Source organism: Micromys minutus, assembly GCF_963924665.1.
Source record: "Micromys minutus genome assembly, chromosome: 14".
In the NCBI taxonomy this organism is placed as follows: domain Eukaryota; kingdom Metazoa; phylum Chordata; class Mammalia; order Rodentia; family Muridae; genus Micromys; species Micromys minutus.
Window position 1 is genome coordinate 3,509,600 of NC_137983.1, and position 13,344 is coordinate 3,522,943.

The 13,344-nt window shown below is 42.9% G+C and overlaps 1 protein-coding gene across 2 annotated transcripts in view; it reads left to right on the plus strand.

The window, feature by feature from the left end:
• The window catches only part of CSGALNACT1 (chondroitin sulfate N-acetylgalactosaminyltransferase 1), a 341,897-nt gene that overhangs the window by 230,722 nt on the left and 97,831 nt on the right, over positions 1–13,344 (plus strand). For both annotated transcript variants that reach the window (XM_080928538.1, XM_080928539.1), the window contains exon 4: positions 10,676–11,590. In XM_080928538.1, coding sequence (XP_080784664.1) covers positions 10,966–11,590 — 625 coding nt within the window. In that variant the 5' untranslated portion in view covers positions 10,676–10,965. The remainder of the gene's footprint in view (positions 1–10,675; positions 11,591–13,344) is intronic.

Sequence of the window (13,344 nt, forward strand, 5' to 3'; positions counted from 1 at the left end):
AGTCGGATGTCTGGCCCAAAGTAAGTGCTCACTAAGTGGTTGTAATTATGAGAAATACGAGGGTGTAGGAAGCTTTGCTTTAAGGCTTCTTGTTTTGCAGTGCCGGAGTGGCTTCCCACAGCCCTGAGGAAGAAGCAACCTAGACAGATCCCTATATAAAGACTCACAGCTGACTCAGCTTGCATCCCTGACTGAGACATCTTACTTCTGGGAAAAGCTCCATTCCTCCCAGGTCCCTTGAGCAGGGTCCTATTATTCTCTTTGCTCTCTGTTGACATCACATCTGCTGCTTGTCCTGACTGACTGGCTAAATGCTCCCTGGAGCTAGAGGGAGGGCAGTAACAGTTGGGAATGGAAGATACTTGCATAGAGAGGACCACCTCTATCAAATGTTGTCTACTGAGATCCCCAGTAAATAAAAAAGCAAATGCAAAAAGGAGGCAAGAGCAGAAGGGGTCTGGAAATGTCTCAAGTCTTTGCAGTATGCGCTGTCACCAGGACTAATCTCAGCACCCTCATTTTCTGATTAGCTGACCTCAATTTATCTTCCACACTTCCCTTTTTCTGGAAAAAGAGAATATAGTAATTATTTAAAGAACTAGACTTACAGAGGAAGGGGAAGGGCACTGTCCATCTTGAGAGTCCTTGACTGAGAAGTAGGTAGCAAGCTGGTCCCATTGGGCTATATGTGCTGAGAACCAGCTCTCAAGGACTGGGCATAGGGAAGCATCATAGGGCAGACCCTTGAGAACTATCTTAAAGATGAGTCTAAGTCATCTCAGGAAAGAAGAAAAATGCGCCCCTGGTAATGGTTTGAACATGTGGTCTAGCCACAGATGCTGAGACTTCTGGAGGAAGACTGTGAATTCCAAAGGCAGGAACATCCTTTGAATCCAAGGTCTCCTGTCAAGGGAGGGAGCAAAGCCTGTGCTGGGCTCTAGACTCAATCCTTGCAGGACTCTGTCCTGTGAAGATTTGTAATGCAGTCCAAGGGTCAGTGACTAAGGACCTCAAACACCACTCCTAGGTTTGTTCGATCCATCTGTAAGAAAACATTTAAAAATATCTCATACTTCATTATTTTATAATGTTTTGCAAATACACAATACAATATTATAGAATTTAATTGTAACTCACAAGTGCGTATAGAGATTGCTTGTTCGAAAGTTACTCACTGAGCTAGGGAGAAGATTCGATCACTAAAGGGCCTACATGCCAGCAGGAGAACCCGAGTGAGGATGCTCAGTACCCTCAAAGAAGAGTCGGGTAGGGGTCCAAGTATTTATAGCCTCAGTACTGCTATAAATGTACTGCTATAAATGAGGTCGGGATGTAGAGACCTTTGAAGCTGGCTGGCTAGCCCATCTACCCGGTTTGTGAGTGCTAGGTTCAGTGACAAACACTGTCTCAAAAATGTGGTATACAGAGGTGGAGAAAGATGTCAACCTCTGGTTCCCACACATATGTGTACATGCACGTACACATATGCACACATGTATGTGCATGTATACACACAGAATGTCTGGAATGTACCATTTACTTTTAAAAGTTGAGGGGTATCTGATCTCTACTGGGGGATCAAGGAACAGGTACCAATTGATATATACCCTTCTCTGCATGAGCTTTGAGCCCTTGCTCTGTGTTAAGTGGCCTAGTATCCTAGCTAGAGAGAGTCAAAGAAAGTGCTAGATTCCACCACAGCCATGCCCACGTGCTCAGTGATTGAAAGTCGACTTTCTCTGAGAAGCCCAGGTCTCAGTGAGATTTTGGCATGAGCATCCGTTCATTTGTTCAGAGGTAGCTGATGCACATCTCTCCCTACATCAACTTCTGCAGGCTTTTCCAGGGCACACCTGAATGATCCTGCACACATGTGCATGTTGACTAATGACTCCATGGAACATAGAAACCTGTAATCCAGAAGGAAGTGAGGTTTCTGACAAGTCCTCAGTGGGGCTTTCAGCTGGATGCATACTGGGGCGATTCTAAGGCACCGTGTACGTTCAGATTACTTTAGCCACTGTGAACCCCCTGGCTTTGAACTAATTAACTATGCGTACTACGCAGATTACTATAGACATCATGTAACACTTGCTAGGGTTGTTGGATGCTCTCATTTTGAGGGAAAGGAGATACAAACATGCATTTTTATGTGCTTCTGTGCTTGTACCGAGTAGGATTTGGGAAGTCTAGGGACTTTCAGCCCTGATAAGGGTTTGGTTTTGTCTGACTTCGATGGAATCTCTCACTGTTTTCTTCTGTAGACACCTTTCCTACCCTTTGTTTGAGGCATACTGGCTTCTTCTCTCATGTCTCAGGCTCTCCCTTCCTGCTTCCAGGCTTAGAGGCTGGCACAGTGTCCAGCAGGAGAAAACTAATGTGGCAACGGGCGGAGAAAACCCAGCTGTGGGAACTCTTCTTCCATATATGACAAGGTGGAATCGGGTGTCAGCGGTGAGTCAGATGCAGAGGACAATGGAGCTGACAGTGGGGTGGGGGGCCACTTTATACCAGGTGCAGAGGCACTTCTGAGTGCTCCTTCAGCCTTGTGTCACAAGACCAGCATCTTAGGACAGTCACCTACTTCTAAGCAATGTTCCGCTGCTGACACCAGGCTTCTGAACAGGCTTCCTCTAGAACGTAATTACATTCTTTGAGTTTACTATTTCCCCAAAGTCCTCGGAGTTAAAAATAAAAGATAAGCTGTCTGTAATAAGCTCTGATTGCGTGGGAGTGAACTCCTGGGATTTGCAGGCAGGTGCTGTGGTAGAAAGCTCATTGAGATTCACATCACAGGAGGGTTTGGGTGCCAGGTGTTTGGCTTTAGGTTGAGAGGCCGGTCTCACAATTTCTTTGGACCTCTGTTTTCCAAATGGAGGTGTGGTTATCATAGAATCTTTCTGACCACATAAGATGCCTGTATCATAGGAAGTAAAGTGTGTTAAAATACACTACAATATGAAAAAAATGTGCCATCTCAGAGGCGGCATTTTCTGTGAATTTTCAAGCCTGGAACTCTCAGTATTAGCTACTCCTTTGTGCATAATCTGTATGCTTAGAACCTAAGTGTTTATCATGTCTCCTGGGAACTTGGGAATAGCAACTTAGCGGGCTGGCTGGGTCTGCTCTGAGGTCGCCCCGAAGGCGTCATGATCCTCTCGTGAAGGCTTGACTGCAGCTCCAGGGTCTGTGAGTGTTCTCTCGGGCTGGCCTGACTTACCTTAGTTTCCACACTGAATATTGCTTGGAGATTTAAGTTTATCACTTCATGATTTGTCTCAAAGGGCCTCCTGGAGAGAGGAAAGGAAAAATGTGGGGGGCAGTGTAACAGAGAAAGGGAGGGAACAAGAGAGAGAGAGAGAGAGAGAGAGAGAGAGAGAGAGAGAGAGAGAGAGAGAGAGGGAGAGGGAGAGAGAGAGAGAGAGAGAGGGAGAGGGAGAGAGAGACAGAGAGACAGAGAGACAGAGAGACAGACAGAGGTAGAGAAAGAGAGACATAGAGAGAGAGAGAATACCCAAGGTAGACCAGTGTAGACACTGCAGTCTTTTAACACAAAAAATGCCACACTGCCCTTTCTACTCCATGTTACTGGTTACTTACATCAAGCTCCCAGTACATGTGGGACAAACAGATGCTTGTAGGAATACCAGGATACAGCACTCTCACAAGGCCATCTTGGAAGATGGCTGACACAACCACACACATAGGAATTTACCAGACGCTTTGAGGTGAAGGGGATTCTAAATGTCTAAGCACAGCTGACAATATTAGCTTTACATCTATTTGGAGAGTATTTGAAAACTCCAAATAAAAATAAGAATCCTTATAGCCTGTCCTTTCCCGGCTCGCGATGTGACTTTGGTATATGTTCCATTGGTACAGTTGGTTCTTTGCCTGGAGCCCTTTGGCTTCCTTGTAATCAAAGACCTTGCTGTAAGCTCCAGAGTGGAGCTGACTGGCAAAGTGGTGTTATGGCTGTGACTTGCCACTTCCTGACCCAGCAGTCACTGCCAGTTTCTGTCTGCCGTCTCTTGGCTTGCCTGCACACAGAGTGGAGAGGTCTTGCAGAATTTATTGCATCTTCTTGAATAGTTTCTTTTATCACTCACAAGGCCTGTCATTGTGCACTACTATACTGCCTGACCTGGTCTTTTCATGGAGCTACCATCTTTTCCACGTGCTACAGAATCTGACAGCATTTTATCCACAGGGCTTGTCCTAGAGTCCTTCATGATTTATGAGCTTCTCACAGACACAAATAGATGTTTGCAGGTGTTCTGTTATGGTACACAGCTCTCATGACCAAAATGTCTCCTGGGGAGGAAACATCAACTTCATTCTTAATAGCAACTCTTGTCCTGAGTACAGAAAGTCTAATATCCACTGCACATCTGGGGCAACTTGTAGGCTCTAGTTGGTTTCATCTCTGAGAAATGAATGATAACAGTTCCCATGTACAATGTCATGTCTTAACTGGCATTGACCATACTTAGTACTGTTCCCCTCTCCTCTGTTTTATTAGATTTTATTTATTTTCTTAGGCCTTGTTCTCACTCCACTATAATAGCGAATGGGAACAAAACCTTTTATCTTAATTGCATTTGTCTATTTGGAGCACAAATACCAGTTCCTACAAATATTTAGGAGATGTCTCTCTCTCTCTCTCTCTCTCTCTCTCTCTCTCTCTCTCTCTCTCTCTCTCTCTCTCTCTCTCTCTCTCTTCTCTACCTCTTTCTCTCTCTCACCCCCCACCCCTGTGGAGTGTGTATGTGTTTGTGTGTAAGTGTGTATCTTTTTAGAAGTCAGAAAGCCAGCAACCTTGAATGTCAGAAGCCATCCATCCACTTTGGTTTTGATTCAAGGTCCTTCACTGGGAACGGAGACCTACAAATTAGATAGGCTGGCTTCCCAGCCAACGCCAGAGATTCGCCTGTTTGTGCCTCAGTTTTCCTACCAAGGTTTTTCACTTAAGGGCTCAGAATCAAAACTCTTACAGCAAGCACTTTTCTGAGTCATCAGTCTGCCTTTCAGGTGTTACGTTTTAAACTTCTTATGTGCTAACATGAGCATAGAAGAGGGTGGTTGTCTGTTCATATGTAGAGGCAGAATCCTAGTTGGAAAGGGCTGAAGCCAATCTGTTGTTGTGCTCACTGGAAGTCTGGGGAAGTCTCAGATGATCCCTGGTCTGAGTGGGTTTTCAGAGTTGTTGTCTGACTTCTACTTGGAGTATGAAGAAACACAATTTATTACTAGTTTAGTTGACATAGTCCATTGTCCATCAGATTGCCAGCCTTCAAAACTGAGGAAGAGCTGCTGACTCCTTAAGCACATAGTTATGAACTGCAGTTATAAAGCTCCTAGGACTGTTCTAACGTGACAGGGATAGAACCACATCTTCCTCGAGAATACTCTAAGTGTGAGAGTCCTGGTCCTATTGAACAGGAGAGTATGGAGAAGACTCTCACTCAAATGTTGTCATTCCCAGAGCTCACTGGAATGGGAATGAGCACACTGTGTTGTATATATCCTTCTGTACAACTGGTAAATACAGTGGGAAGGTGTGGAACTGCTCAGAATCACCCTTAGGGGATAGCCAGGGATGAGAAAGCATTGAATAAAGACCTCAGTGAGGAGAAATATACAAAAATGTAAGTGGCAAGAAGCCTGAGAATCACAGGGATTTCTGACAGCAGTGAAACCAAAGTACCCCCTTTTCACTCAATCGTCCCAAGTCAGTTAATGACAAGGTTGTCTTCTTCTTCCTCCACATTCCCTTCCTGTCCCTTAGTTTCCCCCAGAGACTTAGCTAGGCTAAAAACCCAAGTTTTTTAAACAATGACACAGTGTGGCTGAAATCTCACAAGGCTATATTTTTACTGTCATCTCCAATGTGTAGCAGTGCTTGGTAATTACATGGTATTTTCATCTGTAAGACAGTAAACAGCTTATACACTTTAAACCTACATCTCCAAATTTTCTGCCAAGATGAGGGAATGTGTTATACCGCCATGGCCTCAGTGGTCCACATGTGTCTTACTGAAGTGTCTTTTCTGAAAGGGGCCATGCTGGCAGAGGACAGCCACTGTAAGAATGGCATTCTGTGGGTTGATTGACATGTCTGGGCTTTCCACAGAAGCAAGAGTATAAGGGAGCAGTTTTTACTCCCTCACAGTTGCCTCATTTGATTAAAAACCAGATTTGCTAGAAACATTAGGAAATATTTTGTCTGTTAATGAATGCAAAATTTTGTTTCTGATGTCTGTTCTCTCTTTCTGTAGCCTGTTCATTCCACTGAGGATTTCTTTGGCTGTGAAGTTTTCTAATTTCATATAATAGCAGTTGTCAGTTTAGGGGGTATTGCAGTAGATATTAAAAGTGGGTGGCTTATCTCTTTATTAGCCCCTGCAGTCTCACTCCTCAGACACTGCTCAAGTTTGGAGCCGTGTGTATGGACTCTGTCAGTCTGTCCACGAGCTACACTCTCCACGAGATTCCCTTCCCAGGAGGTTCACTCCACCCACACAGGAGCTTCTGCCCCGGCATGTTTCTTTACCCCACTGCCCAAACATGACTCTAAGGCCTGATAGCTTTTCAAACAGATTTATATAATGCAATCTCAATCCACAAACCCTTTATGCCATAAGATTACATAAAATAGACAAAGATACAAACTGCCCTTCTACATGAGATAAAAGACTTGTAGAATTCCTTAAAATATTTCTATCTACCTACTGCCAATTATGGCCACTAGGATCCAGATCTGCTTTCTCCAGCTCCATCTTGTTTTCTTCTCCTCTCTCTCTCTGTTCCTTTTCCGTTTTCCTACCTTTTCCCTGCCTACCTCTCCACTATCCAATTGTATATCAAGTTAACATAAATCTACAGGGGGCTATTTGATTTTTGTGCTTTTGGGATTCTACACAGAAAGTTTTTGCCTATATCAGTGTTTTGAAGTGGGTTTTAAAAGCGTTTATTTCTAGTGATTTTAGCATTTCAGATGTTAGTTAATGTTTTTGGCCCGCTTTGACTTGATTTTCGTACACGCTGAGAGATACTGATATAATTTATTTTTGTTTTTTTTTTCGTTTGTTTGTTTGCTTGTTTTGAATATGGCTATCTGGTTTTGGCAGCATAATTCAGCATTGTTTATTAAACGCGGTGGGTGTTTCAAGCCGATGTTTGTGACAATTTTGTCACTACTCTGGTGTTTCTGAGTCCAGTACCTTTCATGGCCTGCATCTCAGTGCTCAAGCAGGCATCGTGTTGCCTTTGTCACTATGGCTCTGGACCATAGTCCGAAGTCACCTGTGATGATAAGCAACATTTTTTTTTGGTATTGAATTTCTTGGTCTGCTGTGATCTCTGTGTTCTCATAAGAAGTTTAGCTTGACCATCCTCATTCATACGGTCATGTATTCAATGAGGAACGTCATTTTAATTCTGGTAGAAGAAATCAAATCTGTATGTAACTTTTAGTATTGTAGCCATTTGAAACATTCTAGTGAAGTGAAGAATAGGGTGGGTAATAAAAAAGTACTCTGTTGTAAGAAAGTGGAGTACTGGAGTCAAAGTGGAGAGAGGAGCGGAACAGAGAGTTGGAGAGATGAATGATTGGGAAATCAATCAAAAATAAGTAAGCACAAAATGCTATAATAAACTTGTTACTGTGTGCTAATTAAAAATAAAATTTAAAAAAGTTTCTTTATTTATTTATTAATTTATTTATTTTTGCAAAATGTCTTGGTTCCCCTGGCTCCCTTTCTAAGATTTCTCTGATTAGTGAAGTTTAAATGACTAAATGAATTTCTAAAGACACACTATCTAGACTTTTAAAAAATATTTTATTTGTTATATATAAGATGATATATAATGATACTATATATATATATATATATATATATATATATATATATATATATATAAAATGTTGTTTTTCTCACTCTGTCATATAGTCGCAAGGTATCCAAATCAGGTTTCCAGACTTGATGGAAGGCATCTCTATTCACTGAGTAATCTCACCTTTACCACCCAGTCCTTGTAACAAAGGACTTATGGATAGAACTGATAGTCTGTAGTTTTCATTTTCTACTCATCTTTTTCTTGATTGTTCACTTGCTTTCTTGTTTCGTTTTTATAACACAGGGTCTCTGTGTACACTCGGTGGTCCTGGAGCTAGCTGATTGTGTAGTCTCACAAGCTGGCCTTGAACTCAGAGATCCTCCTGCCTCCACCTCCTGTTGCTGAGATTAACGGTGTGCACCAACACCATCCTAGTTTTAATTTTATTAACCTTAGTCTTAATACATTGCTTCAATTAAACCAACTTGACTTCAATCCATTATGCAAATGCAACATTTATCCCATTAAAATTTGTTAACATGATTGCATCTTTTAAGTTTCATAGCACACTAAATTGTGTTGAATGTTACATTTCTTTGTTTTTTTAAAATTTTCTTATTTTGTTAGTAATGACAATGTATTTAAAATAAAAGTCTTTAAAGTGGCAGAATAATGTGATAACATGTCCTCACTGATAATTTAATACTTAGATATAATGAGCTTATCTGAGAGTTTTCATTAAAAACAGCAAGGTGCCTGAACATCAAATCCAAGATGGTTTTAATCACAGAATTATAGTAATTATACAGATCCTGAGATTTTCATCAGACATAAAAGGCTTCCAAGGGCAAGCATGTACTTTAAACTTTGTACTAATAACTATGCATTGTTCTAATTATAGTTGAGACTCATTAGGGCCAGAGAAATGCCAGAGACTATATCAGAGAGAAAATGTTATATATTAAATGATTACAGAAAATGGATAAATGAACAATTTTTGGTGGTGTGGGATATTAGTAGGAGGTTTGGCTCACAGACAGTGGGAACAGCTCGCACTTGTGAACACAGAATGAAGCAGGTGCATGGTATATTCAGGACAGGACGGTGAGCCTGGATCACCAGCATATCTTGAGTAAAGAATGACTGTGGGACCACTTTCCACCAGGAGATCAGGAATTACAGTTTGTCTAGGCACCTTCTCCTCATCAAGACTGGGACAGATCACTGGGGAAAGACGTGGTTATTGGCCCCAAACCTAGATTGCTGAGGTTAGACAAGGATAGTATAAAAATAACTTCATAATTACAGAGATTATTTTAAATGTTTTTATAAATTAGCAAAATGTAGGAACCTACATTTGATTTTGAGCTACCTGGTATGTAAGGATACGTATAGGCTGGTTTTATAAAAAAAAATCTCTAAACAAAAATATTTAATCTGCTTTCATTGGCCCATTCATTAATGTATGGCCATGGATGGTTAGGATGATTAAAAAGAGAGAACACCTCAAAACAATTGTGTCAAGAGGCACTCTGTCATAGGGAAAGGGGGAAGGTGGCCTAGGGGACATGGGAACGGTGAGTCAGTCTTGCTTCTACTTCATTACATGGATTCAGTGTTGGGGTACAGTCATTCTCAGAACTGATGACCAAGCAAGATGCAGAAGTCCTCATATAGATGGCAAGAAGCATGGCTAGAGTTTGCACTCTGACAATAACTCCACCTCTGTTCTTCTCCTAACCATGCTGTTCTGTGGTAAGGTCCTCCTTGTCATTAGCAGGAATGGGTGGAGGGAGACCGTGGTGTGACAGCTATCACCGCTCCCCCGACTGTGTCACCACTGACATTTTGTTCTTGCATATTTGACCTTCTGGATCCCTCCCTACTTGTTCACCAGAAAGCTTGAAGTCTCTTCTGGTGGCCGCTGGCTCTGCCTCAGCGGAGCGCGTACACACGTGACTGCAGACCTCTCCCTGCTAGACAGGCAGGGGAGTAGTTGGGGTGTCATGGAGTCATTATGAAAAACTGCAGCATTCAGAAAAATAAAGACTAGATTCCACTGCGGCCTTGGCTCTCAACATAAAGCATGGATGTATCACTGTATGCGTTACTGAAGCACACGGTGCCTAAACACCTCAGCCCAGGGTCACGAACTGCAGCGTTTTTATTGTGCAATGCTTGCAAATTTCCCACTCTGGCAGATACATGATGTGCTGATTGTAGTTAACACAGACTCTTAGTGTGGCCTTACTGTTGTTCCTCAGAATTATCAAATATGTGTCTTTGGATTTGATTGTGTGGGAATATTTGGTTTAAATAGTTTGTATTGGTTTTTCCATTTGAATTTTATAAATGATGGCTAGACAGATCTTGACAGGGGATTAGGACAGCATTTTCAACTCCTTCTGAAAAAGCTTTTAGCATATTTCGGCTGCTTTTCCTTATGTAAGTCTGCAAAGTGCTTTTCTTAGCACTGGTGATTATAGAATCAAAATATTGATCAGTTCTGCAAAAATGATGTAGATTAGCTGTCCAACCTGCAGTATCAAATATTCAGCCAAGACTGAATTATGGTTATGTAATACCACATCTATGTCATCAATATGCACAGTTGCTGCTTAATCTTTAATAAATCTTGAAATTAAATGTATATAAATGAATTGCTTTAAAATAAATGTATGATTTGAACTGAGTAAATATTTGATTTGTGTGCTTATTTTCTATACCTATATACCCCAGATCATGTGAAAAATTTTCAGATGAAAGGGGTTCTGAATGAGAAAAGTTCAAGTCTGAATGGAAACACTGAGCCTCCGTGTCCTTTCTGTCTTTCCAGACTCTTCGGCACATCAGGAAGGCTATGATGGGAACAAACAAAGAAACTCGGAGGTTCCTCTTGACTGATTGTTTCTGCCTAGAAGATCTTCTCTTGGAAGCAGGGAACCTTCTCATGTAATGGCTGACTTCCAAAGACAGGCCATGTTCTAGAAGGAAATGGATAGAATCTGTTCAGAGGGCTTCAGCCACACTGTGGTCTAACCAAAAAAGCCCGTGTTGGGGGTCCTCCTGGTGCCCTGGGATGTTGCATACTCTGGACCTGGACGCATGGCCCTCACCTGACTGAGGATGGTCCGCCGCGGGCTGGTGGGGTGGATTTCTCGGGTAGTGATTCTGCTGGTGCTGCTCTGTTGTGCCATCTCTGTCCTCTACATGTTAGCCTGCACCCCCAAAGGCGACCAGGAGCAGCTGGGACTGCCACGGGCCAATGGCCCCACAGGCAAAGATGGCTACCAAGCAGTGCTACAGGAGCGTGAGGAACAGCATCGCAACTATGTGAACAGTCTCAAGCGACAGATCGCACAGCTCAAGGATGAACTGCAGGCACGCAGCGAGCAACTCCGCAGCGGGCACGGCCAGGCCAGCGATGCCACCAGCCTGCGCTCAGGCTGGGACCCTGAACCCAAAGCCCAGGCCGATATGCTGGCCTTCCTGCGTGGGCAGGTGGACAAGGCCGAGGTCCATGCCGGTGTCAAGCTGGCCACCGAGTACGCTGCTGTACCTTTCGATAGCTTCACTCTGCAGAAAGTGTACCAGCTGGAGACCGGCCTGACTCGCCACCCTGAGGAGAAGCCAGTGAGGAAGGACAAGCGTGATGAGCTAGTGGAAGCTATCGAATCAGCCCTGGAGAGTCTAAACAGCCCTGTGGAGAGCAGCCCACACCGTCCGTACACGGCTGCAGACTTCATAGAAGGTTGGCATGCTTGGAGATTTTGGGGGTGCGGGGCAGGGTTTGAGGGATGGAGAAAAGGTTCTGAAGTATCCCAGAGCCTGAGCTTGTCTCTGCTACAGACATGTCTTGGCCGACTTGGCTGTGAAGTGGCTAGTGGCAGGTTTGATGAGGGACACCAAAGGTGTGTTGCAGTGCTTGACTTTTCAGAAACATGTTTCTTCTCATTTTCTCTTGGAAACTACATTAAATACAGTTTACTTAGTCTGTGTTTGAAGAGGTAGAACTTCCTGCTTTGATTGGCAAAGTGCTGGTCTAGAAGGCATGAAGACCAGGAACTTGGATCTGCCACACCCAGATAGGCAGTTTTAGTAAAAGACCGTGTACGAAAACAATCAGATGGCAAACAACTGAGGGAAGGACCCATTGTCATCCTCTGGTCTCCACGTGCAAACTGACCTGTGCAAATTATCATATGCAACAACCTATTCCCAGGAAATAGTTAAAACAACATATAAATCAAACTCTGACACCCATGTAGAATATCAAGCAATTTCACTGCGCCCTTATCCTAGACACTTCTAGGAATTGGGCTGGATTGTGAGGCCTAAAAGAATGCACAGAACAAAACATTCACATGTGACAGATTTGCACGTGTTGGAAACAAGCTGCACAGACACTTTGTATTCAGGAGGACTCCATTCGGGGACAAGGAAAAGGAATGACTTAGACGTTATGGGAAAGTCTGGTGCTATAGAACACAAGTGACAGAGCCAGGATTTGAACCGAAGGAGTCGGAGCCTTGAGTGCAGGTCCTTAACTTCAGGGTCACTTTGTGCAGATGTCAGAGCTGACAGAAATGAGAGGAGTTATTCACTTCATCACTGGCTCAAGCCAGTCTGAGACCTATTGCCTCTCTGATTCCTTAGGAGACAGCTGTCCTCACCTAGTTTCCTGGAGGGTCCGTTGGTAACTCCTGCTTATTGACACAGTAGTACTGGTTCAAAAACCATATACTTATCTGGAGGAAGCTGGGAAAGGCATTTAGTCCCGTTAGTCAACCTTTAGACAGACTCTTCTTCAACATGGCCGGAACTATAACTGTGTCTTTTTAACTGGTACCTTTTTCTGTTAGGAAATCATGCCATTGCCCCCTGGAGAAGACAGTTTCTCTTCAGTCAGAAATTCTCCCAGGCAGGGATGTCAGCTCAAAGTGTTTGCATTGGAGCCATAAGGACCTGAGTGTAATCTCCTAGAATTTCCTGCACGCCCACATACTAACACACACACACACACACACACACACACACACACACACACACTACCCTTTACTATTTCTTTCATTCCCTTTAGGTACTTGACTATCTTGTGATTTTTTTTTTTTAATTTATTTCTGAACCATACTTTCATGAACCTTTAATCTAGATCATTTTTCACATATCTAGAACTAGGGAGAGAAATCCCTTACAAGACCAATCTTTTGGTGAGGGTTATTTTTAAATTCATGTTTTTGAGATACAAAAAAAATAAAAATAAAATTACATCGTACCCCCAGCCACTATCCAGAGTAATAATGAGCACATGGTGAGCATCCAGTAAGAGTTCAGGAAGAGGTAACAGCACATTTGATGGTGCTTCCATTTATGAGGTGCTTCTACATATATTATTTTAATAGCTGACCCTCAGGGGATATCATTAAACATCTTTTTAAAGACACCGCCGCTCTGCCAGGCTCTCCTGAGTATGCTATAGATTGCTGCTCACATACAAAGCATTTT